Source organism: Chiloscyllium plagiosum, chromosome 31, assembly GCF_004010195.1.
Source record: "Chiloscyllium plagiosum isolate BGI_BamShark_2017 chromosome 31, ASM401019v2, whole genome shotgun sequence".
Classification (NCBI taxonomy): Eukaryota; Metazoa; Chordata; class Chondrichthyes; order Orectolobiformes; family Hemiscylliidae; genus Chiloscyllium; species Chiloscyllium plagiosum.
In genome coordinates, this window is record NC_057740.1 from 21,773,545 (window position 1) to 21,799,176 (window position 25,632).

The window sequence follows — 25,632 nt, forward strand, 5'->3', positions numbered from 1 at the left end:
AGAAAATAACCTACGTGTGATTTGGTAGAAATTTACTGAAATATATATTTAGAATTTGTAACAATCTTTGGTCTGCAATGCTATTCCTATATAGCCGTCTCTAATATGCCTATATTAGATGATTAGATTCCCTACAGCATGGAAACAGGCCCTTCGGCCCAACCAGTCCACTCCGAACCTTTGAGGAGTAACTCACCCAGTCTCATTTCCCTCTAACTAATGCACCTAACACAATGGGCAATTTAGCATGGCCAATTCACCTGACCTGCACATCTTTGGACTACTTTCAAAATTGTCCACATTTTCCTAAGGTGTCCTCTGAAGACACTACAAAGAGCCTTATAATTTTCTCAACAGCATCAAGTATTTATGTGGTGCCTTCAATATCTAAAAAAGGCATGAAGTTAAAAAAAAAGACATGCCAAGCTAAAGAAAGATTGTTTAGGGATTTGGTTACGCGGTAAGAGTCACAGCATGATTAATACGTATCCAATTTGGGAGGATAAGATTAATGGTCATGATTTAGAGGTACTGGTGTTGGACTGGGGTGTACAAAGTTAGCAAGCACATAACACCAAGTTCTAGTCCTACAGGTTTATTTGGAAGCACTAGCTTTCGGAGCACTGCTCCTTCATCAGGTGGTTGTGAAGTATAATCTTTTAGAATGACCACGTTGATTTCAGTTCTTTTGTATGTAAATCCCAACCCAGAACTTCTTTTTAAAGTTACATTCTCAAGTGAACTTTAACAATAGATGCCATGTCGGCCCAGATAATGCATTGAAGATGTGAGGTGCTGTCTGTGCCCAAATGTTCAGACTGATTCTAATCTAAAAAAGGGATTTACAGAATCTTACATGGATTCATGCAGTTTTTGAGAAAAATAAAATGTAATTCTGCAAGTACAAATTCACCCCACAAACTTATATGTTTGTGTGTGTGTGTGTGTGTGTTGGAGGGGTATGAGTGTCTGTGAGAGTGGGCGTGTACGTGTGTGTATGAGAGAGACCTTGTGTATGGGAGAGAGTCTGCATGAGTATTTGGGTCTGTATGAGGGTGTGTCACTCGTGGATAATGCTTGGGCCTTAGCTTTTATCTTTTTAAGTGGCCTGGAAAAATGTAGTTGAGCCTTTTAACAAAAAGAAACATTGCTGAGAACCTCAAGTTAGGTGGCATGGAAACTGTGTAGCTGGCAGCAAAAAGTTGCAAAAAAAATTGATAAAGTGACTGGTCCAAACTATGACAGATGGAGTTCAATGTAGCAGTGAGTCAGGGCATCCACTGAACCCTGGATGACAGACCAGGATATTTTGTAAATGATGAGAAGTTTACAACATGGAGGAACTGAGAAATCTTGGGGATACAAGTATATGAAACACTAAAATACTGGACTGATATAAACAAGTATAAAAAGCTCAAGAGCACTATAATTAAGGTGAAACCCATGTCAAAATAACAACAAAGAATGCTTGAAATATTCACTCGGTCGTCTTGACAGCATCTGTAGAGGGAGTAACACTGTTAACATTTTAGGTCCAGTACCATTTATTGGAACATTTGCCTGTGCATGGTATCCCAACCAGATGCCGATGGTGGAGAGATCATGTAGAAGTTTGTGCAGCCAATTGTGTAAAAAGGCTCTGCCAGGTCGAGAAAGAGAAGATACACTATTTTACTGCGCAGCCTGTTTGATCCTGTGCCAGAAGCTATGCAGGGGGATGGGTCAGTGGAGAAGCTGTGAAGTTAAAATAAAATCAACCTGTTCAGACATGTTATGACACACCTCCGAAGCAAGTGGGATTTGAACCCTGACTAGGGACATTGTCACTCCACCACAATACCCGAGGGTATGAAGCGATGACTTTATTTTTCCTTCCTTATTTCATTGGCACTCAGTCCAATTGCATTGTTCCCATGCAGAGATATCAGGAAACAGTCTGACACTGATCTGATGGTACTTTCACCCACCCACCGAACTATTAGGAAATCCATACATTTCCCAGTATAAAAGAATTGGTTTGGTTCACTTTCTCTACAAACAAAATCAATCATGGAGATGAAAGGTAGAACAGCTGAGAAATGAAAGGACATAGAAATCGAAACTACATCTCCCAGAAGACCAAAAGCATCTGATGCAACCTGGGAGTGTGATTGTGCCAGACAATGAAGTCAGAAATTAGTTACAATACAGAGAGGAGGGGCTCTGTTTCAGTGGGGCTGGACTAAGAGGAAACTCTTGAACAGAGTGTTCTCGAGTTTCTGCTCGTTGGGTTGTGCACGTTTGAGCGTTTTTGCACGTAGGCGGATCTACAGTGAGGCTGTGTTAATAATGTTTACAGACTGGGAGGTTATAAAGTGCATGAGCCAGAACTGCCTCTTGTAGATTAGCACTAGGCTGCTGGCTGGCTAGTGAAGGAGTGGGTGTGCTGGTAAGTCATTGCAAAAAAAAATGTATTGAGGGGGAAAAAAACAACTTGCAAAGAAAACAAAATCCTAGGACAAGAAAATTGTGATTTAAAATTTGAATTGCTGTTAGATTTTTGAGCTGCATTATTTCTGTAGCATAAGGCGTGTTGGGTAATGAAAATGCCGTTTTAAAAAAGCAAGTTGTAGCTTGTAATGGAAAAGGGAGATGGTATGAAGCACACTGAATGTTGGTGTTAGTGTTTGCTAGTGGTGTGCAGGGGAGAAAGCCTATTTCTAAATGATGCGTTCGTGTTGGGAAGTGCTTGGATTGAATGGCTCCAGACTGTCAGTTTTCATTCTCTCCCATTTCAGGCCATACACACTGAGACAATAGCGGGCTCCAATTTTAGAAAGAAACTCTTCCTCTCCGAGGCTTCTTCTTGTTGATTCCCTTTAATTGTTACTAGCACTGTGAAGGAAAATGGTTCAGAACAAGATTGCGGAGTTGAAAGGTTTCCACCGCTCATTCAAGGTAAAGCAATTCCCGTTTGCCGCAGTCTGCTGGTTTATTTACCGAGAAGCTTAAACGGGGCAGTGCAGGCAAATTGTGTTGTGTTTCTAAAATTTAATTGCAAGCAGACATTTAATATGGGACTATTTTGGAAGTGTGACCTGAGCTATATTGTGGTGAAACATACCACTGGAACTAACCAAGGAGCGGTTATTTATCCAGTCACTGCAGTAATCATTGGGCATGTTATTTTCCTGAAGCTCTTCATTGGGTGAATTTTAAGTCCTTTAGCATAGAAACGGCTCCATTTTGTAAGTAGGCTGATGAAAGAATTAAGTAGGCGGTCTCTTTCTAACTGCGAGTTTCTTAGGTGACTAAAAATACAGAATTGCAGTAAGCAATCCGTTATGGAAGCTTTTCAAAGTCAGACTTTGGCTTGATTTGTTAGCTGGGGAAGGATATAAAATACATGGGCCAGAGTCTCTTGTGAGATTAGCACTCGGCTGCTGGCTGGCTAGTAAGTTTTTTGTTTTGATGATTTTAATTACCTGATAATATTCATATTTTTAGGGGCAGACTCCTTTTGATGATTATTGCGATGACACTGGACCATCTCCTGTTGAGAAGGTGTTTAATTTCGATTGTCCTAGACCTGGTAAGTAGTTACTGAAAGGCCAGTTACTTTGAATAGAGTATTAATGTTAACTATTAAAGTTGATGATGTATTTAGCTTCTGTGATTGTGTAAGATGACATTAGAAGTGAAAAAGTTCTCACTTATTGTAGACATGCCCTCGAGTCTGCCCATTGACATCCCAGATGCCAAGAAAAGAAATAAGAAGAAAAAAAGATGTCGGGCCACAGACAGTTTCAGTGGCAAATTTGAAGGTAAGCTTGTCGATTTTAATGACGTGATCCATTTCAGAATGAACTATGTAACTGCAGACTGAACTTGTATCACATCCAAGAACATAACTTTCCATTTCTGAGCTCTTTTAACAGTAGTTGTATTTTTTATGTCTGGTGCTGAGACTCTGGGCAGGAAGTGACTCAAGATTGTTAACTAGTCAGATTTCCAGTTGTTTAAAACATGCGCAATCTGTAAGCAAAAGATCGCTTTGAAGTAAGATGTATTAATGGGGTACAATTGAAATGGAGATTCAAGATGTGGGGTCTTTATTTTTCAAGAAATTATGAAATATAACCCCCTCTCCACCCCATAATTAATTTTCAACTTTGACATTTTATTATTTAATATAATAGACTTATTTATTTTGCTGGTGTCACCCATATCTGAACAACAGAATGTGGTAATTAAAGAAGGAAATGGTTATAATTCTTGGGGCTAAAGAGATCAAACGATGTGGGGCAAATGTAGGAACTAGGATACAGTGTTAGTAAGATGGTCAGCAATGATCATATTGAATGGTGAACAGGCTTAAAGGACCATATGGACTACTTCCATTTCCATTTCCATTTCCAATTCTCTAATTGTCCTAATCTGTACTATTGCTTGATGTGCTCCAGTTCCAGTTGATTCTACATTAGTTTGAATACTGGGAAATAAACCTTGTTCTTTAATTTGAAAGCATTGCTTTCATTGGGTTGTATTAAATGGAGGATTGTCCCAACTGTCTTTGGATTAGTGTCAAAGCTTCCTTTTTAACTTTTACGCAGATGTTTACAAGCTAAATGGCGAGATGTTGGGAGAAGGTTCATTTGCCAGAGTCCAGACCTGTGGAAATCTAATCACCAACAAAGAATATGCTGTGAAGGTAAGTGGAACACTCTTCTCATCCAAAACATCCTAAGCTTCACTTTAAAAAATGTTTGAACATATTGGAACAGGTTATGGGTATGGTTATGCTGGACAGTGCTGCTATTGGAGTTTTTCTATCCTGTCCTGTCATCTATAAGCATTACAAATTGAATTATGATGAATGATTGTCAAGAAAATACCTTCAAATATACATTTAAAGATCTTAAGCTTTAAAACCATGATCTTCTACAGATATTTCAACCTTTTGTTTGAATGCTAGAATTGGTAGTGGAAATGCTAGAAATTTTTCTAACCAACAGTTGTTATACATCATTAGAGCAGTTGGGACTTGAACGGAGATCTCCTGGCACAGAGAGAGGGGTACTATCACGCTGCCACAAGAGCCCTATAGTGGAAATGTTGTTCCACAGAAAAATCTTAACAATTGACATTTGTGTTCACCTAAAGTTATTGCACTGAGACTTTCAGATATTAGAGAGGATGCATCGTAGGACAATTAACTTGATAGATTGTAAATGGTTCTAGTCGAGAAATTTGGTGTCCTTGTAAAGGTATTTGGGATAGGGAAGATAGATGTTTAACAACAAAAGTTTCTGGAAAAACTCAGGGCTGGCGGCATCCATGAAGAGAAATCAAAGTTAACATTTAGGATCCAGTGAGCTTTCCTCAGAACTGGTTCTGACAAACTGACTCTGGACTTGATAAGTTAGTTTTGGTTTCTCCTCTTAGATGCTGGCAGACCAGCTGAACTTTTCCAGCAATTTCTGCTTTTGTTTGTGATTTACAGCCTCTGCAGTTCTTGTAGTTCTTATTAAAATAAATGTTGACGTTGTCATGAAGCCTACCACTAGTTGCACAGCCTCCCTCCTAGAAGAGGGAGGGAATAAATGGTGTGAATGTGTTTGGAAAAGGAAACATTGCTAAATGAAATAGTAGAGGCTAATTATATCAGAATATTCAAGTTGGTGCATATTTGAATGATGGATACAAGAAATGGATAGTCGTCTAGCACAGGCAAAACAGACCATTTGGTCCAACATGCCCATGCTGACCAGGTATCTCAATCTGACCTCATGCAATCTACCAGCATTTGGCCCACATCCCTCTCAACCTTTCCCAATCATATACCTATCCAGATGCCTTTTAAATGTTGTAATTGTACCAGCCTCCACCACTTTCCATACAAGCACCACCCTTTGTGGAAAAGCTACCCTTCAGGTTCTTTGTTTTCCCCCAAATCTTTGTTCTCACCATAAATCTATGCTCTCTTTATATTTGGACTCCCCCAGCCTAGGAAAAAGACCTTAGCTATTCACCCTATCCATGTCCATTATGATTTTATAAATCTCCAAAATGTCACCATCAAGCATCTGGCGCTCTAGGGGCCAAAATCCCCAGTCTATTCAACCTCTAACTAAAACTTGGGAAGTGTGAAACGAATGAGATCAGCCATTCCTGTGTTTTGTGGTCTAGTTGCTATATCCTTGAACTTGCATGTATAGCTGGTTACAATAATAATGAGACAATATGAGGAGGGTGTTTGTGGTCTCCAGGTAAGATACAACCACTGAGCCAGGAAGTCCAGGTTCAAGTCCCAGTTGTTGCAAGAAGGGTGTAAAAAGTCTCTGTACAAGTTGACAATGTGGGCAATTGCTGTTTGAATTCCAGCCCTGTTGTCAGTTTCACTACAGTTTTCATTTTTTTTATTCTTTCCTGCATCTGATGCTTGCAAGTTTTGGAAGAGGAGCTAACTCTGCAGCGCCAAGCTGCCTTTTGTTAGGCTGCATGGAGCTACAAGATCAAGACATGTGCAATGTAAATAATTGAATTTTTTTTTGGAGCTTGACCATTCACTGACCATCAGCTGTAAAATGACACTTCCATATTTTTGCTGAAGTTCATTGTTTCCTTTTCAACCTATTGCTATTTTACAATGGTCTTGTGACCTGTTTGGAAGGATGACATTTAATTCAAACTGCAACTATGTCGGTAGAGCCTAAATATGGTGTGTGTGTATAAGACAAGGCTAAGTTTTTGATGCAATGTGGAATACTTGATTAAAAAGCTGGATTGAAGGAGTTCTGAGCAACAGCTGTGCTCCCTCCCCTTATCTCTTTTTTTTTGTACACCTTCAGGATTAATGGTATGAATTTTGGGGTTGCTAGTAGAATTGCCTAAAACATGCTTTGAGCAACCAAATGTGATCTGATCGATGTTAGTAGTTCTTTGTGTATGATGTGGTTTGGCTTTAAATTTGGTAATCTGGCAGGAAAGGACTATTAGGCTGACATTATATTTTCTCCAGAAAACAACAGGTTAAAGCATATGCCAGAGCTGCAGAAGGTAGGAATAGGCGTTACCTTTTCTGTTGTGCCTTGTGGGGCAATGGAGTCTTTGGTTACTGATTTATTTGTGAAGGAGCTGGAAGAGCCTTGCTTTGGAACTGTATATGACAAGCCAGCCAGTCTTGTTCAGTTTACTGTATGATTTGCTGCCCTTGTGTTGGGACCAGATGTAGTATAGAATTAGTCACTGAAGAGTGCTCAATCTCTTGATTTAGGGTTTGAGAGCAGGGTGGTGGTGCTCCTTTTTTTTTGTTTTGTTAGTAATCTGAGCTCTGTTTTATTGCAGAGGGTGGGACAGTCTTGAGATTGTGGATGCTGTGCAGCTGGCAGTGGGGACATTGTGTTTGGTGCTAAACAAAGCAGTTAGCGGTGGAGGAGGGGATGGAGTGGGGGTTGGGATGCTACAGCTCTGCCGTGGGTGTTTGCAAACTTTGCTCTAAGCAGCTGTTCTCAATTTGAGCTAGCAGTGATCTGTGAAGAGCGTTTTTGTCTAAATTGCATTCCTTGTGTGGAGAATTTAGCAAATACTTCAATTGAGGGGGGATTTAAAAAGTGTTTTTCTTGTGTTGAAGCAATTTAGTTGACTGTGTTTTAATATTGTATAGGCTTTCTTGGTTCAGTGGGTTGATAGTGTATCTTAAGTTTCCCTTCTTGATTTCTATAACTTACCCAGTTTTACTTTTTTTCTCTAAAGATGTTCAGATCAAATTAATTGTGCTTTTGGTTGAAAGATGAAGCTGCATCATAAGCTTTCATGGAACATATTGTGCAAAAACATTTGACCTACGTGAGGTTTAATATTGGCAATAGTGTTTTCTTACTTTGGAGATGCTGGTGTTGGACTGGGGTATACAAAGTTTAAAAATTACACAACGTCAGCTTATAGTCCAACAGGTTTAATTGGAAGCACTAGCTTTTGGAGCGCCGCTCGTTCAACCACCTGATGAAGGAGCATCGCTCCGAAAGCTAGTGTGCTTCTAATTAAACCTGTTGGACTATAACCTGGTGTTGTGATTTTTGACTCTGTTTTCTTAAAGTAATTAACCCTTGCCTAGCTAGAAGTAGCCAAGCCACCAGCTTTTGATCTAAAAGGCAAGATTTATGTTTTAAGGAAAGGGTGTAGAAGAATTCTGTGGTATTTACAGTCTGGCGTAATGTGCTTGTAAATATGTAAATAGTGATTACTTTTGAAAATGCACACAATGGCTATCATTGAGAAAGAGTACATTTGCAAAAAAGCTTGTTACATAATAAGCAATTGCATTTTTGCATATTTCAAGGATTTTGCTGATCACTTTGTTTGTCAATCTATTTGTATGGTTGGATAAGATTTGTGAAAAAAAAATTACAATTTTAAATTTTTAACAAAGCAGCAAGACAAATTGTTTTAAATTAACTGGAATGTTGTGAACAATGAGGCATTGTGACTATCCAGTCACAATACAAAGCTCCATTAGGACTTTGTGTATCTGGATACTGAAGAATTGGGTTTATTCTTTGTTCATTGCAGATTATTGAGAAGAGACCAGGCCACAGTCGCAATCGGGTGTTCCGCGAAGTGGAAATGCTCTATCAATGTCAGGGACACAGGTATGTGACAGCTCTGTTAATCCTAAAGAGAATCATGAGATTTAATGTGCAGCACTCTCTGCTGACAGGATAGCTTTTAGTCTATCAGGTGGTTACTGTAAATAGATAATCCTGATGTAAGACTAGGAAATGGCTTTGCTGCGACAAAGCTTAAATACTGCATCAGCAGTACAATTATTTCTGTAGATTTTGATCTTGCTGTTAAAATGCATTCCCTGCATTTTATATTTAAAAGAGCCAGCAACTTTGCAATTACTTGTGATACAATGCAAACTGCAGTTTGCATTGTATCTGGAACTTTAGATACTGTACATAGCCTTTATATTGGATTGGTTATACTGTTGTCATAATTTGTAAAACTAACGATTTTATAATCGTCTTATCTTAGGAACATTCTTGAACTGATCGAATTTTTTGAAGATGAGGACAAGTTCTATTTGGTTTTTGAAAAGATGAAAGGAGGTATGAATCACAAATAATTGGATGCTGGACATTTATAAGACAGCTACTGTGATCACAGTAATAGAAGTGCAGCCTGTGACTGGTTAATTTGGACAAAAATGACCCTTTCTAAAAGTGTTTCCCAAATGAGTCGAGGGGCTTGTAAAACTCGACAGGCTGTGGTTTCTTGAATTTCTGGGAGGTTGGTTCCATGGTGAGCTTGAAGTTGGAACAGGTGGGAGAGTCTTTCACTTTGGGACCTCCTGCTTTCGAGATATTGCTGTTAATTGCCTTTGGCTACTTGAATGCCCCTGTAGCTAGTTTGTTTGCTTTCTGGCAGAACACCATCTGCAAAATAGCTCTTAATGTTTCAAGTTTTTCCTTAAATAAAGGACTATGCTGATTGCATCACTGTCTAATACTTTGAAAATGTGAGAAGTTTCTTGTTGCCATTTGATCCAGCTTCTCAGAGGGACGTCGATTTTGTATTGAACCATAATTTATTTTATTTCCCCCTTGAGAAAGGAGTTGTTTCAATCCAAAAAAATAAGCCAGGTGGCCAACTTCAGTTTGTATCCAGTTTTAAAATATAAAAATTAGTTTGATTTTTAGAATCTATTGGGGCATGAGAAAACAAAGTCCCTGCTTTACGCTTGGGCTAGTTTGGGTTTGAGCAAATCAGAAAACTAATTCAAATTAAAACCATGTCTTATCTGCAAAAGAAGTCCATACATAGGAAATCTAATTGCACCCATTTTTAAGAGACAGTGGATTTATTTGATGTGTTAGCAGTAACTTTTTCTCTCTCTTCCTTCCATCTTCCACCCCACCCCACCCCACCCCCTCCAAGTTAGTGAACTCCAATTTGAATTTTGTCATGTGGTTACAGTGCATTGATTGTGGGTTGACTGCCTGTTTATTTATTTCTCATTTTGAAAGGTGCCTTTACTTAATAACTTTTTTTTGTTGTTTGGGTTTCAATTGTCTTTCCTTTTGCCATTGTACGTGGACGTCTTTGATAAGTCTGACCTCCTAATCAGGCTCTTCTTTACCTTTTTCCAGGCTCTGTATTAACACACATCCACCGACGAAAGCACTTCAATGAACGAGAGGCCAGTGTTGTTGTCCGTGAGATAGCGAGTGCGCTGGACTTTCTGCATAACAAAGGTAATGTGACTTAGTGGGTTGTGTAAATTTTATTTAATTTTGTCTACTTTGATAGCTATGGTTAGTGCAGAACAAAATGTACAAGACAGTGAACTCTCTTAGTATTTGGTGAGCATCAGGAAGTCTTCTGATACTCTAGTTCATATTCTGTACTTCCCTTGTGAAGACACTAAAACCAAAGGAAGATATTCCCCCAGCCTCTTCCAATAAGTGCACTGTTAAGTGAGGTGGCTTACATTTCTCAGGCTGATGATCCCATTATGCAGATAGTGTCCATCACATGTAAACTCAAACAGTGAGTGGATGATGGCCAGAGTCTATCTGTGCTCGTCCAATTTCTACGTGAGTTTCCGGGACTTGCTGTATAATGATAAGGAACCATTTGTTTCCTGTCCTATTTTGCCAAATGCTAAGGATATTTGTGAAGATTTATCTGAACGTGCAGACACACGCACACCCCCAACCAATGACAGACTCTCCGTGAACCTCAGGTGACTTAGATTTAATCGTTTAGATGGTTCTTAAAAAGGAGGCACACCAGAAATTTATCTACATGAAGGCAATCGCTTGACTCTAGTGGTGTATGGGTGTATGGTTCACACTGGAAAAGGTTTCTGAATGGCAGTGGGATTTTTTATATAGCACCAAATTAAAAATAATACCATATGATCTAATTTCCCAAATGGAATTTGTCTTTTCAGGCATGGCCCATAGAGATTTGAAACCAGAAAACATCTTGTGTGAGAACCCTGAACAGGTAGGCACCATTTGAGTGTAAGCTAGAAAGAATGGTTGTTGTAAACAATGTTCAGAAATGAAACTGTATCAGTTGGGGTGCTTCATCTTTTTATTTCATTGAGAAAATGTTAATTTTTGTCTGGCAGTTGGCCTACTTACAAGCCTAACTACAATTGAACAAAGACCTTATGCTTTGCAACTAGAATGGGCTCATTGTGGATGAGGTGCTACCAGAATGGTTTTCCTATGCTTCCTAGTAACAGCCAGTGAAAGTTGTTTCTTCTTGGGCAGCACATTTTCGCAATTGCATATACCTGAAGCTTGCATGAAGCTGATCCCTCTCCTGAACTGACTTCATTGTTAAGCTTGTACGCACATTCATCAGCTTTATGTAAAATAAACTAGAAATACTCACGCAACAGTCAGCATCTATAAATCTTGGCTGTATTTAGTGCTGTCTTTTATTAGTGTTAAGACCAAAACCCAAATTTGAGACTCTTGGTAATTATATTGAAACATCATTTATGACTAGAATTTAGACTAATTTCATTTAAAGCATTGGTTTATCAATCTTTACTGACCAAACGTGGGGAGGAGTTTCTCAGTGCTTGCACACATGCAGTTTCTTGAGGGAGTCCTTTTAGGTAGTGATTGGGAAAGGAAATCTATCCCCGAACTCTAGACTAGAAGGCCAAGGTGCTGAGGCTAACTGACACTGTTCATCATCACATGCTTGAGGATTACAAACCTTTTTTGGTTTTGTGGTACATCAATAACTTTACTGATTGGCACAGTTTTTTGGAGTCTGAAGGGGCTAATACTTCAATCAATGCAGCAAGCACCAATTCCAGTGTTCATGTTCCTGAGCTTTTGGTGGGAGAATAAAGTCAAATGTTGTAGGAATTAGACCTAAGGCAAGGATTGCAACAATCTGTGTAGTAATGAAAAGCCTGATCCTATAATCTAACTAGTTGCACGGAAGCAATAACTACATCTTGTTTATACTACTCGCCTTAAACCAAAGATGAGTGCCACCACTCCCAAGACCGTGTAAACCTCTAAACATATTCCCTTAGATCCGATGGCAAATTACACACACTTAAAATATTTTTAAACAGTTCACTGTGGTGACATATATTCTTAGCAAGTTGATCAGATAAACACCATATCCCCCGCTATCAAACTTGTGGTTATCATTGACTAGAAGCTGAACTGGACTGACTACGCTAGAAGGTCAGTGGGCAGGAGCCCTGCAGCAAGTAACTCAACCAACACTCCAAAACCTGTTCACGACCTGCAGGGTATGGGTTAGAAGTGAGCTGGAATACTCCTATCTGCCTGGATGAGTGCAGCTTCAAACATGCATGAAGCTCAAACCAATCAAAATCAAAAACCCACTTGATTGGTACCCACAGTGGCAGCAATATGTACCATTTTACAAGATCACAATGGCACCTCCAACAGTACTTCGCAAATCAGTGACCTCTACCATCTCGAACATCCATTGGAGCACCATCTGAAAGTTCCCCTTCAAACTAAGTGCAGTTTGGAGTTGGAACTTGATGTGTCAAAATTCTGGAACTCCCTTCCCAACAGCATGGTGTACACCAATGGACTGAGGCAATGAAAGAGGTAGCTTACTGCCATGTTCTCAAAATAATTAGAATTAGGCTGTAAATGCTGGCCTAACCAATGACACCCATACCCCATAAATTGTTTTAAAAATCCAGTAAGACCAAAAAAAATGTGTTTAGAGGAGACAGGGCAGTGTATTTTTCAGTCAGAGTTTGGGAGCTGAACAGTTATTGTATTTACGGTATCTCTTTTTTATTTTTAGCTTTCCCCAGTCAAGATCTGTGACTTCGACTTGGGAAGTGGAATCAAATTGAATGGTGATTGCTCCCCCATTTCAACCCCTGAACTTCTGACACCGGTAAGCAGAACTGTTAGATGGATTACATTCAGAATCTGCTGTGAAATCTGTAGTTATTAAACCTGAAATTGTGTCGCAAACAGCAAATAACTTGATCATGTTAATGACATCAATTGCTCTGAGATCACTGACACTTCCTTATGACTGTAAATTGCTAGTTATCTTGTCTTTTGCAAGATTTCCCTTTGATTCTGTTTGTGTAATTCTACCCAATGACTCACTTGTCAATTTTCTTTACTCTCTTCCTGTGCTCTGGGTTTTCATATTTTATCACTTGGGTGCAATGTTCCACTGAAGAACTAACAAAACTCTTCCAACAAAGGAAGAGATGGGGCACAAAAATGTTGAACTGCACTAAGTGAGATCCTCAAATTGCCTCTGAAGCTGTTTGGAGCGTTTAGACCCTGTGTTATCTCTGACATTGCTCAGGATTTTTCAATTGGTTTCATAAAATGTTACTTCTGAGCCCAGTTTTGGGATTGTTTTTTTAAGATAAAAAGAATTTAATGTGGTTAAGAGATGCTGTTTGTTTGTTTGTATACAGATTTCATGATTTAAAAAGTTTCCTTAAGCCAGCTAGATTATTAATATGAAGAGGTGCCCATTATATTTTTTGCTTATTGATGAGTATTATCCCTAATACTGTTACTATAATGTATAAAATGAGCTGTATCACAAGTGGGGACCTGATCTGTTGGGTTTTCAGAAAAATAGTGAAGACAGAGCAAGGACTACAGATGCTGGGGATTGAGCCAAGTGTGGTGCTGGAAAAGCACAGCCGGTCAGGCAGGATCCAAGGAGCAGGAAAACCCTTCAGTTGCATTAAAAATAATCAATAATATTGAAGGCTTGAGTATGTGCATGCAGTGCTTTGTTTGAGCTGTAAACCCTTGCCAGCTATAGTCTGGTCTTAAATGTCACTGAACTTGTGAACTTTCCATGGTTTGCATGTTGCTATAAGGTTCCCTTTTGGCACAGTTCAGTCTCAAGGTCGGTGTGTTCTAGCCAACAAATACCTTCCTAGAAAGATTCCCAGTACTTCTCGGAGGATCATGAGTTGAAGTTATTTTCAATCTATTAGTAGGTGCCTGGTGTGGATGAGAGTTGCCCCTCAAACCAGTGTTTGAAATTGAATTGGATGCAGAACTCTACGTTCAATTTGCAGTAGGACTTAATTTATTTTCAGGGTGACAGTTTGCGTGTTAGTAAAAATTCTAAATGTGTCTGGAACAAAGTGCATTTGCACATGTGGGAAGACCTACAGTAGCTGCAAGTGGTAAACATCATTGCTATTAGTAAACATTTTGGACATAGTTCCAATCTCTCCACATCCCCCTGTTTTGTTTTTACATTCCTGAAGGCAATTTCAATAAAAATTCAACTTTGTTGGATTGAATAAGGTCTGTCTGAGGATTGTAGTTGTATTGTTTTTTTGCAACTGGTTTTCATTGGAAATGTATTACCGATCTCAACAGTAGGCAAACTATTTACCAAGAGCAGATAAATTCCGAATTTGCAAGGGATAGTACATAAGCTTTTACTACTTTGTGAATTTGCACGATAGAGCATTTCAAGATTCCCATTAGGGACTTGAGGGTAGCTTGAATGTTTCGAGTATACATCTTTGCATTCATGAAACTTTCTCTTCGGCCTTGACCTGGTGTACAGTTTGGCTGGGTTGTGGATACATTCAGTACTGTAATTTCAAGGCTGGTACTACAGAAGATGCCTTTCTTTATTGGTGTTTGTTGTGGTATGTTTTGCTACAATATTGATTTCTTGAAGGCTTCTCCAGATAATGGCCATTACCCAATCTTTTTCCTGCAGTGACTACAAACATTCAAGATATTTATCAATCTGTCTCTGGTCTAATATTGGTCTCTGAAGTTATTACTATGAACAAAGGTTGCTGTTATTTTTGAAACCAAGCGCAGAATGAGAATATGAAAATCCATTGGCTTGATTCATCCTGTTGTTCATGTGGATTATGCACACTAATACTATAACAATAGTGTATGCTTATTTCCAAACACCCTCTCCCCGGTCTAGTTGTCTGCATATGTAAAAAGCAGACATGCAAGCAGGAAGTTAAAATTTGTCAGCTTGACCCAGTTAAAATTTTAAATTGCTAAACGACCAGTATCCTCTATTTTCTACACAGACACTTTTCATAGTGGACACCTTTTTTGCACACACTTTATACTTATTATACTATGTTAGTGTCAACTAGTTCTTTAACATTTGGGCTTTTGAAGCTTTTTAAACCTGGTTTTTAACTTGACTATATAGCATATTCTGTACATCATAAGCCAGCTGTGTCTTCATTGAATCCATGCCTCCTTAAACAGCTGTTTAAAAACTAATCCTTTAATGTAATGCTGCCAATAGTGTCTGGTCTTCTGTAGTTCACAAACCTTTTAAGTGTTTGTGTCAAAGAACTGGACATTATTTCCAAATATTTGTAATGGTTGAAGTGGAAAGGAAAAATTAAAATGAGTGAGAATCATGTTAGACCAGAAAGTAATGGCCAATAGATTGTGCAGAAATCAATGTAAACTGTGTGGCTTTTGGTTAGTTTGGGTTGTACTTACATTTCATCATGTCATTTTGCTATGAGCAAAACAAAGTTCCACTCCGCTCAGCAGATCTGATGCAATTGGTGGAAATGAGGGTGTTTCACAAGAAGGGCAAAGGGCACTTCAGCTCTCTGTTTAAAGTTCGGCTGTTGGGAGGGGCTAAGTGTGTCTCTGATTTTGTTTCTTTTCACTTAATAGGATGGGTAATTATTGAGTTGCTGTTAACTCTGAAATTTTGCTTTAAATTGGAAGCAAACATGACACTAGTCATGTTTAGTTTTTTTGGTGTATCTTGTTTAGTAGTTTTTGGGTCTGTCCGAGCAAAGGGTTTTATTATCTTTTGGGATTTTGATTTTATTGAGCTAGACTTTGACCTCTTCATGTATAATGCTGACATATTGTGATCTAGCTTTTATTCAGGATATGGTCTCATGTTAGCTTGCACTCAATTATCTCTGCTTTTCCAATTTTATTTTATTTTCCATTTTTATGCCTGTTCAAAATAGCTCAAATTTATTGTTTATACTTTTTAAAGCTTTTAATGTTCTTCCTATCTCTGCACCCTTCTTATAGCCTTGTAGATCTCTTCAGTCCAAAGTTGCTTGTTCCTCTGATTAAATTTTTGTTTATCTTTTGATTCACCACTGTCACCTATGCCTTTGCTACCTAGGTTCTGCTCACTGGAGGGAGAATACCTGCCTAAATCCTATGTGCTTCTCCCTCATCTTTTTGAAGATGAATTAGTTCCAAATAAATTGAAAACTGGGTGTGGTCTGTATGGGGTGCTGTGGTGTGACTGATTGCAGATTAGGAAAGTCCCTTTTATAGTTAACGAGAGACTTGCAGATTGTAAACCTGAATTGCATCACCTTTTGATCTATAGAATCACTGGGCTTATTGCTGTATTTGTGGCAATGTATATGTAAGATTGTTTTCAGCTAAATACTCACTGAACAGTAACTATGGTCCCCAATATAACACACTGACTTGTTTCTGCAAATTTGTTTTTAGTTTCTAAACACTATATTTTCTGGAAAACCAGGCTTGTAGATATATTTATATCTGTGACCATATTGGACAGACATTTTGTACATGATCCATTTGGACAGAATTCTGTGGTGACTAATAGAGGAGATGTGATACTTTGTGCATTTCTTTATATGGGGATTTTGATTAATTATGATCTCTGCATAGATGGAGTGTGTAAAGGAGCAAATGCATATGTGATGTGACAAGAGTCTAAAAGCTTTCATTTCTTTTTAATTGAACAAGATGAACTATCTGACTGCGGGCTTGGTTTTGAAGCTTATTTCTTTTCAGGGGCTATCCAGTTGACTGAACTGTTAGGCAGCTGATTTGAATGTGTACTCACCAGCTTCCGGAAAGATGAGCAAGTAGTTGGAAACTGTATTTGACACAGTTTAAAATTGTTGATTGAGTGGGAAATTGAACTGCCAGTCCCATTTTAAAATTGCAAAACATTCCTTCCTTGCCCCCACCACAGTTTTTTCTTTATGAAAAGCATATACAAAAGTCGGTGGAGTTGTTGAGTGAGGAAGGATGTGTCAGGTTACAGCAGGATATAGATAAGTTGCAGAGCTGGGCAGAAAGGTGGCAAATGGAGTTCAATGTAGGTAAGTGTGAGGTGATTCACTTTGGTAAGAGTAACAAAAAGACGGGGTACTGGGCTAATGGTCGGATACTTGGTAGTGTGGATGAGCAGAGGGATCTTGGTGTCCATGTACACAGATCCCTGAAAGTTGCCACCCAGGTAAATAGTGCGGTGAAGAAGGCATATGGCGTATTGGTTTTGGGTATAATGTTCAGGACTGAGGTGGGTGTGAGGGAAGCTTCAGATGATCTTTTTCCACGTATGGAGTCAGCTATTACGAGGGGGCATAGCTTTAAATTAAGGAGTGGTAGGTATAGGACAGATGTTAGGGGTAGGTTCTTTACTCAGCGAGTCGTGAGTTCATGGAATGCCCTGCCAGTAGCAGTGGTGGACTCTCCCTCTTTATGGGCATTTAAACTGGCATTGGATAGGCATATGGAGGATAGAGGGCTAGTGTAGGTTAGGTGGGCTTGGATCGGCGCAACATCGAGGGCCAAAGGGCCTGTACTGCGCTGTATTTTTCTATGTTCTATCTTCATTTAAATGTCATTAGTTTTCTTTATCCCCAAATGCAAAACCTTCTGTAAAATCAAAAACGTCACGCATTTGACGCGATTTAACTCTGAGGAGTGAATAAAAAGGCAGTGCTCTTGATAGAGGAAGGGTCTGCAGATGTACCCTCTCCAAAGTTGCTCATATATCAGTGGTGTAAGCAGAGGCCTGGACATAAGTCACCTGCTTCTTGCTGCTCTGAATGATACAGCTGGGAAAAGGGAACACTGCCATAAGCATGAATAGTTGTTTTTCCTCTTCTGGGGATGAATATAGGCTTGTTGTTTGGAAATCACTTTCTCTTCTAAACCGACCAATGTGACGAGTTAAATGCTCATAAGAGTGGAGTGTTCTGTCATTTTAAAAAAAAGCCTCTGTGTTGATCTTGTTGAAATCAAATACTGCCATCTAAATGTAATTCACTTGTGTTTATAATATTTAAAAAGTGGCATTTTAGCATAAAGTCCTGCAGATGAATTATATCATCTAATTCCTGTAAATTTTTAAATATCTTTTTTAGTGTGGGTCTGCAGAGTACATGGCACCAGAGGTTGTGGAGGCGTTTAATGAAGAGGCTACGATCTATGATAAGCGTTGTGACCTCTGGAGCTTGGGTGTTATATTATACATCATGCTCAGTGGATATCCGCCCTTTGTAGGAAACTGTGGTACTGACTGTGGTTGGGACCGAGGGGAGGCCTGTCTTTCCTGTCAGGTGAGTGACCTTTTTTAAAAACATGGGTTTTTCCAGATTGTCAGGCATTTCATTATTGGCTCAGTTTTCATAATGAAAGTTCATGGACAGTGAAGGTATAATTCAACTAAGAATAGGTCTGCAATAATATTTATTTCTTGCGCTGCAAGTAAATGTATTGCAAATGTTAAGTCTAACAAATATTAACACTAAAATCCGACTAAAATTGGATGGTTACAATACAGAATAGGAAATCTGTTGACTCTTCCCAATAAGATGTATAGAACTATAGGGTCAATAGACGAGGTCTTTTCTGTGGTGTGGGGGAGTCTACAACTAGAGGACTTGGGTTAGGGTGAGAGGAGAAAGATATAAAAGGATCTTAAGGGGCAACTTTTTCACACAGAGGGTGGTGCGTGTATGGAATGAGCTGCCAGAGGAAGTGGTGGAAGCTGGTACAGTTGCAACATTGAAAAGGCATCTGGATGAGTATATGAATAGGAAGGGTTTTGAGGGATATGGTCCAAGTGCTGGAAAATTCGATTAGATTTACAGGACATCTGGTCGGCATGGGACGAGTTGGACCGAAGGGTCTATCCATTCTGTCTATCTCTACGACTGACTATCTGTGCTTTTGTGGATCCTGAGATAAATGGCATTTTTTTTTTCCCCCTCATTACTGCTGTGGTATGGCTTCACACCGTCAGTGTGCCTGAAGTGCTGTGGACAGAATTAAAGGCAGGAGGATGGAATCTTGAAGGGTAATGTTTTGGAGTATGAACCTGAATGCACCTATGCACTTGTAGATGGGCTGAGGTAGGGTTAGAGGTGATAGATGTTACAGTGAGGAAAATTGACTCTCAGTATAGAAGACCAAGAACTTGCATCAGTGTTGACTTGTATATGAAAGTTGCAGTTTGATTAAGGCTGAGATAGTAGCTGGGGAGGTTGGCTGACTGGAGAGACACTGGATCTATTGTGACAGCTGTGGAAATTTGAGGTTCTTTCGAATTGATTATCTGTCAGACCAGAAACATTGGATGAAGATAGAGGTGGGTATCATCCAAATAGCCATTTCCATCTGAGTTGACAGTTTGAACTTTGGTATAATATGTACTATGGGAACCATCACAGCAAGGCCCAGTCATACCCCTTGCTGACTTCCTCTTGCTTTCTTGCTGTTGCATCATCCTCCCTAACTTGGTCTGAGAGGCCACGTTGACACCTGACTGAGATCATTAGCTCAGAACAAACTAGTGATCAAAGACTTAGGCTTGTTGTCAGAGGTGAATCTGTGTATTATGGCCTCGACACCATTTCAGTTTTGTGTTTTTGGACAGAGTTAATGTTCCACATCCATAGTCATGATCTACACATACAAGAACTCTGCGCATGGTAAACTGGACAGGCTGCTGTGGAATCCACCCACTGATAAAATTCAGGACTACTTGCACAATCACTTTTTGAATTGCTTTCACATATTCCTGTTACTAAGAATATCTGGCTTAAAAGTGAAATCCTATGCCATGAGAATTGTACGGAAGTTGATGTTATTTTTGTTTCCAGCTTGTGTTCATCAGTCAAAGCTGTGTCAAGTAAATGAATCCGAATGCAATGCCACTAGTTTTGATTGAACAAATTTCTAAAGCTTATAACTAGTCAATTGTCAAAACAAGGTTGATGATATAGCACTATTATAAATCTCCAATATAGGTAAATATTGCTTGGTGTGATTAATCAGCAGATGAATAATGAAAGTAACCATTACGATAATGTTAATGCTAGGACTTGACACATTTACTCAGAACAGCAAAACCCAATAAAAGGTGTCTCTGAGCTGCAGCAAACAACAATCCAACTGAAAGCATGTGACTTTCTCCAGCAATATCCAGTGTATGAAGGGCACATGTGACTGCTTTTGTTCTCTTGCCCTCATGTCCAGTTTGATGCTATAGCTGGTTTGGCCGCCATTTGTGTCAAGAGAAATTGAGAATCAGGAGGTTAGGCAGCAGTGCATTGTTGGATAAAGTTTAAATGAGTAATCACAACCATGTGTTAAACTGGACTCTGTGGGGTAGTGTACTCACTTATTGGTAACAAACAGTAAACCTGCACAAGTGTGTGAATTGCAATAAGGTTAATTTCCTAACTACCTTTTTAAAACAGTTTGTTAGACCTTAGGAAGTCTTCGGAAATGGTTGAGGCCTTAAAAAATGTGACAGGTGAAGTTATTGACTCACTCCAATTGTTGAAGCACCTAAAACAGAAGGACATAAATACATGATTTAATGTAGGATTTGGGGGATAGGAGTGAAAGTTTTGTTCGTTTTTAAGGGAGTTGGATGTCAGGAATGTACCACTCTTAAAACAGATGCAGAGACTCTATCAATACTTCAAAATAAGAGGTCTTTGTTGAGATGAGGGGAACAAAAGCATGTGGAATTGGGGAATTTACATATAATTGTGCAGTGGTCTCATCATGCAATGTGTAGCAACCCTGCCTCTAAGCCAGATGCCTCTGGTTTGAGTCCCATTTGTGATCACAGAAGCGATCACAAGTTACAGTACAGGAGGAGACCACTCAACCTGTCTTGTCAGCACCAGTTCTCTAAATGAACATCATTGATGCCAAAGGAAAGTACATTCACCATGTACCCAAAAGAGGTGAGCCTTAAGCCATAAATCTTAGCAATACCCCAAAACTAGGCAGCAAAAGTGGAAATGTGTGCTAGTCAGCTGTGTGATGAAAGTAAGTTGGAGCCCTTAACTGTTTTTATCCATAGCTCCAGGTGACAGCATGCTTGCAGTGGTCCATATAGCTCCAGTATTTCTAACTACAGTGCACCACCCACTTCATTGCATGAAATTGCTTATTGATGGAAACTATTTGCCAATATGTGTTGATTTAGTTTGAATTAAATGATTTAAGTCAATATTACAATTGAAATTTAATAATTAAACAACCCATTTATCTCGCACTATTAAAGAATTTTATTAACTTTCTTTGCAGAATAACCTATTTCAGAGTATTCAAGAAGGAAAGTATGAATTCCCTGATAAGGACTGGGCACACATCTCCTTTGGTGCAAAGGATCTCATTACTAAACTCTTAGTCAGAGATGCTAAGAAGAGGCTCAGTGCAGCACAAGTACTGGAACACCCATGGGTGCAAGGGGTATGTTTCATTAGAAGTCAAGATTTTGCAAATGCCTTAACTGTTTACATACTGCAGTTTTTGACTACCACTGTCTTTTGTGCATTGTTTGATTGATTAGTCTTCTATCCTTTTTGCTTTTAGCATGCACCAGAGCATACGCTTCCAACACCACGCCTTCTCCAGAGGTACGTTTACAAAGCTTTGTCTTGAGCTTGAGTGTGCATTTTTAAGGTCATTTAAAACAATGGGTTGTTTTGAGGGGAAAATTTATAAAGGTTGCTAAATTCTATAAAGGGGTTAGCTCAAGCCTACTTCCAGCAACAAGGCAAAACAAAAAAAAAAATCCCTGATACATTGTTTGGTAGACCTTAAAGGGGGATGCAGGGTGAAATTATAATATAATCAAGCCATGAAGTGCTGCAAAGTGATGACAATCTGGGCCAATAATCCTTGAATTTATATTTAAAAATTTCAATGAGATCTATTTCTACTGACTTTTACCTTGAACTTTTCACCATAGTATATTTTCATAGACTGTTCCTTTTGTTTGTTTTAGTGAAGGGACTGCAGCTTGTAAAACTAAAGCCACAGCAGCAGAGGCTTGTGAATGGATTAGCAAGTGGCGAGAAACTGAAGCATTCAGGATTTGGAGCCTGTTACTGTGTTGTGCTTTGCTTTTAAAGCTGTGTTGACTCTTTGTTCTGTCCTGTCCCTCAGGAACAGCAGTGCCAAAGATCTCACATTCTTTGCAGCTGAAGCAATCGCAGTAAACAGGCAGCTGACTCAGCATGAAGAAAATCAGGATGAAGAGAATCCGCCAATCCTCATTAAAGCTACCTCATGTTCCATGCGACTGTCTCCACCCTCAGAATCTAAATTGGCCAAACGGAGGCAGAAGACGAGTGCAATCAAAGCAGCCAATCAGCAGTTGTTGCCATCCTTGGTTCTGGTTGACAATTGTGTGTGACATCATTTCTTCCCTCGAGCACATAGCGACTAAACCCAGAACCTTCTGGTTGGCTGGCTCTAAGTCTGGCGTTGTTACAGTACTGCTCCACGTAAGAAAGAACTGTTTACAGCATTTGAAACCTGCATGGGATAAGTATGCGAATCCCCACGATGATACTAAGAGTCAGAAAACTGAGAAAAGGGCAAAGATTTAAATAACGACTTTGTGTCTTCACCAAAGGAACGTTTTTAAGAGCAGGTTTTACATTTTGTTTTGTACTGTGATCACCTTCATGACAACTATAGTTTAGATTTTGCTGCTTTTTACATTGGTATCCATTTGGGCTTCTGGTTCTGGAGCGCAGTATCTATACAGTGATCAACGACCAGTTTATTTTTCCAATAAGGTCTTCCTGGACACTGGCCTTTAGTGTATTTGGCAGGCATACCTGGGGATTGTCATTGGCTGCAAAAGACCTGCACTTCAGAAGCAAGCACCAAAACATCATCTAAAAGGCAGCAATTTATTTTGCATTTTTCAGATATGTGCAGGCTTGCTCCTAATCTCCAGTGTAAAAAAAAAATCAGGGCTACATTTTGCATACCAGATTTTTGAGAAGACTGAGAAAGATTTTGTATATTCAGTTTTTTTTTAAATCTCTAGTTGTACACCTATTTTCTCTGGTATCAATGTGACTTTTTAAAATCTCACCCACTGACCAGCATGTCCTAGAAAAAAGTTTCCTTTAATTTCTGCCAAGTTCATAAATGTAAGTATATTCTGCATTTATTTTGAGTCTTTGGGAATCTGTAGCAGGACTTTAGTTCAGGAAATATGACAGTGATTGGTGATGGAGAAGAACAAGAATTTGACTGAGAAAAAGGCATTCCAGATACAAAAATGCGAGTAGTCTTTATCTAAGATTGCGTGAAATCTTCCAAATCTTTTCTTTGAGAAAAGAAAAGTGTTTACATCTCTGTTTCTAAAATTGTCTGTGGATGGAGTCGGAAAGTGCCACATTTTGATTTTGAAGTTTTGAAAAGTGGGTGCTATCTGTGTCTGTGATTTATAGGCAGGTTGGGCCTATCCTTTTTGTTTTAATGTGGTGGTTATATTCAAAGCCATTGAATGTATATGTTGAGCTTTTCACTGTATTGCAGAAATAGAGCGCACAAAACTGAGTTGGACATTTGAAATCCATTTTTAAAATGTACCATGAAATGCAAGCGTACACTGCATTTCCAATGTGAGGAAGGTGTGGCAACAACACCTTTTTTTAATGCTCTACTGCTTTGTATCAGTTAGGTTGAGCAATCACAAACTATTGCAGGAATATCCATGCTTGACATTAAAGAAATGCTGCCCTTTTGTGGGCAGTATTAAATTGAACTTGCATAAATGACTCCTGAATTAGGAACAGGGCTACTAGTACTGCCACAGGAATATTTAGCAATCCACTGCCACCTTTTTATTATTGTAAAAATATTCTACTAATGGAAGGTATGGGAAGGAATTATGTCTCCTAGAGAAATTGAATTCAAGCTTGTTATTTATTGTCTATCCATAGGTAGCTATTTTTGACCATCTGAGCAAATTTATAGTTTACCTTTTCTGAAAGACCGCTGCCCCTGCTCAGTAAAATGTGAGCCCTTGGTGAGGACAGGAATAGGTTTGGTTCTAATATTTTTCTGATGCCAACATTTATGGTCACTGTTCACCTGTGAATAAGGTGCACCTACATGAGGTTCAGAAGGCAACTTGGACAGTGGAATGTAATCCAGTTGGGATACCAATACCTGTAATGGGACAGAAGAAGATGGGATAAAACCTAAATTGTTCCCTTTTCATCTAAAATGTTTTAATCTAACTGTACTTAGCACCATGGAAACAAAATGGTTGAATGGCCACTTGGCTGTTGAGATCTGATTTTTGCATTGTTATAGAGATCACCTTTTGGCTGTGAATTCTACTGATCATCAAAGTTTTTGTTTGTAAGTTTGCTTTTCTCAGTTTAGAAGAAGTATGTACAAAAAATATTGCATGAGGCAACTCTCAAAGTGAATGTTTTTTTAAAAAAAAACTGCTTCCCAGGAAGGGTTGGGAATTTGCATGGCAGTGTTGGCAGCAAATAACTTCAGATGGGGGATCAGTTCAGGTATGAAAATGTTTAAGATTAATCTCAAAAACCTTCCAACTAATGATCTTGCTGAAGGGATTTTTGTCAGGTGAATTAGTAGGTATAATTTATGTGGGGGTTAAAACTGAATTGGGATTTCTAAAAAATGGCTCTCCCACTTTAATGCAAGTTCCCTGCTGGTTCCGTTGCTCAATCTAACTCTAATTTGAAACAGTATTATCAGCAATTGTATGGTACTTTAAGATGAAGCTGGTAGTACAAGAAACCAATTTAAATTATCAAGTACATTGCTATTACGTTGCTGAATAAGACATGTTCTTGTTGTCTTATACTAAGACTACTTGAATTTTGTATGATTGCATCATCTCATTCAAATGCTACCTTGTGCTGGATGGTAGCGCAGCTTGGTTTAGTTAAGCATAGGCCATTATCGAGCACTGTTGGTATATTAGCTAGCTCCTAAGGGGCATGAAGCGAAAGCACTTTACACACCAGGTGACTGATGAGGCTCACTCTAAATCTTCTTACTGTTGTTGCCAGGATTTTGTATTGTTTTATAAAAATTTTAATAAATGCTTTGAACTTAATGCTTTAGTGTGGTCTTTAACAAAATGAAAATATGTAACATTTTGTGAGGGGTGGTGAGGAAGTAAGTATTAATTCCTGGCCCACTCCAATGAACTTCTTGTTCGGTTAAGTATAGGTGCTGTGGTGGCATCCATGGATTAACCTGTGCTGGAACATTCAGTAATAAAGTGAGCTAGGGGTGGGAAATGTACTGCAAAGTAGCAGTGAAAGCAGTTTTGAATTTGTATAGCAGCTTGCATATCTTCAGGACATCCTGAAGAATGACTTTGTTCTTCTGAAATGCACAAAGCACAGTGGCCAACTTGTGTGCAGCAAGTCTCAGCATATGCTGCATTGAATGTCTGATTCCTATTAAGCATTGGAATAAGTGGGACCAGGACATTAGCAACACTTCATGCTCTTTCAAGGAACAGCACTGGTCTTTTTCTTCAACCTAGAGATGGCAGACCAGGCAGTGA

General features: G+C 39.0%; 1 protein-coding gene across 3 annotated transcripts; it reads left to right on the forward strand.

The window, feature by feature from the left end:
• Positions 1 to 2,215: 2,215 nt before the first annotated feature.
• On the forward strand, positions 2,216 to 25,173 carry mknk2b (MAPK interacting serine/threonine kinase 2b). Of its 3 annotated transcripts, XM_043721126.1 has the most exons (14): positions 2,217 to 2,428; positions 2,778 to 2,937; positions 3,487 to 3,571; positions 3,702 to 3,803; positions 4,593 to 4,690; positions 8,551 to 8,630; positions 9,019 to 9,092; positions 10,134 to 10,238; positions 10,940 to 10,995; positions 12,814 to 12,909; positions 18,170 to 18,364; positions 21,354 to 21,518; positions 21,642 to 21,685; positions 22,218 to 25,173. In XM_043721126.1, the coding sequence occupies exons 2-14, from the start codon at positions 2,887 to 2,889 to the stop codon at positions 22,465 to 22,467; spliced, it is 1,401 nt and encodes a 466-aa protein (XP_043577061.1). In that variant the 5' UTR covers positions 2,217 to 2,428; positions 2,778 to 2,886; the 3' UTR covers positions 22,468 to 25,173. The 3 variants fall into 3 exon arrangements, with proteins under 3 accessions (XP_043577062.1, XP_043577061.1, XP_043577063.1); XM_043721127.1 differs by lacking the exon at positions 2,778 to 2,937 and having other exon boundaries at positions 2,216 to 2,428; XM_043721128.1 differs by lacking the exons at positions 2,217 to 2,428; positions 2,778 to 2,937; positions 3,487 to 3,571; positions 3,702 to 3,803; positions 4,593 to 4,690 and adding an exon at positions 4,774 to 6,510.
• Positions 25,174 to 25,632: the final 459 nt, after the last annotated feature.

Excerpts from the sequence above, each read along its gene's own strand:
- mknk2b (XM_043721126.1), top strand. The coding sequence starts at position 2,887 with ATGGTTCAGAACAAGATTGCGGAGTTGAAAGGTTTCCACCGCTCATTC. Across the intron at positions 9,093-10,133 it reads TTTTGAAAAGATGAAAGGAG|GCTCTGTATTAACACACATC; the intron begins GTATGAATCACA and ends ACCTTTTTCCAG. Across the intron at positions 10,239-10,939 it reads GGACTTTCTGCATAACAAAG|GCATGGCCCATAGAGATTTG; the intron begins GTAATGTGACTT and ends TTGTCTTTTCAG.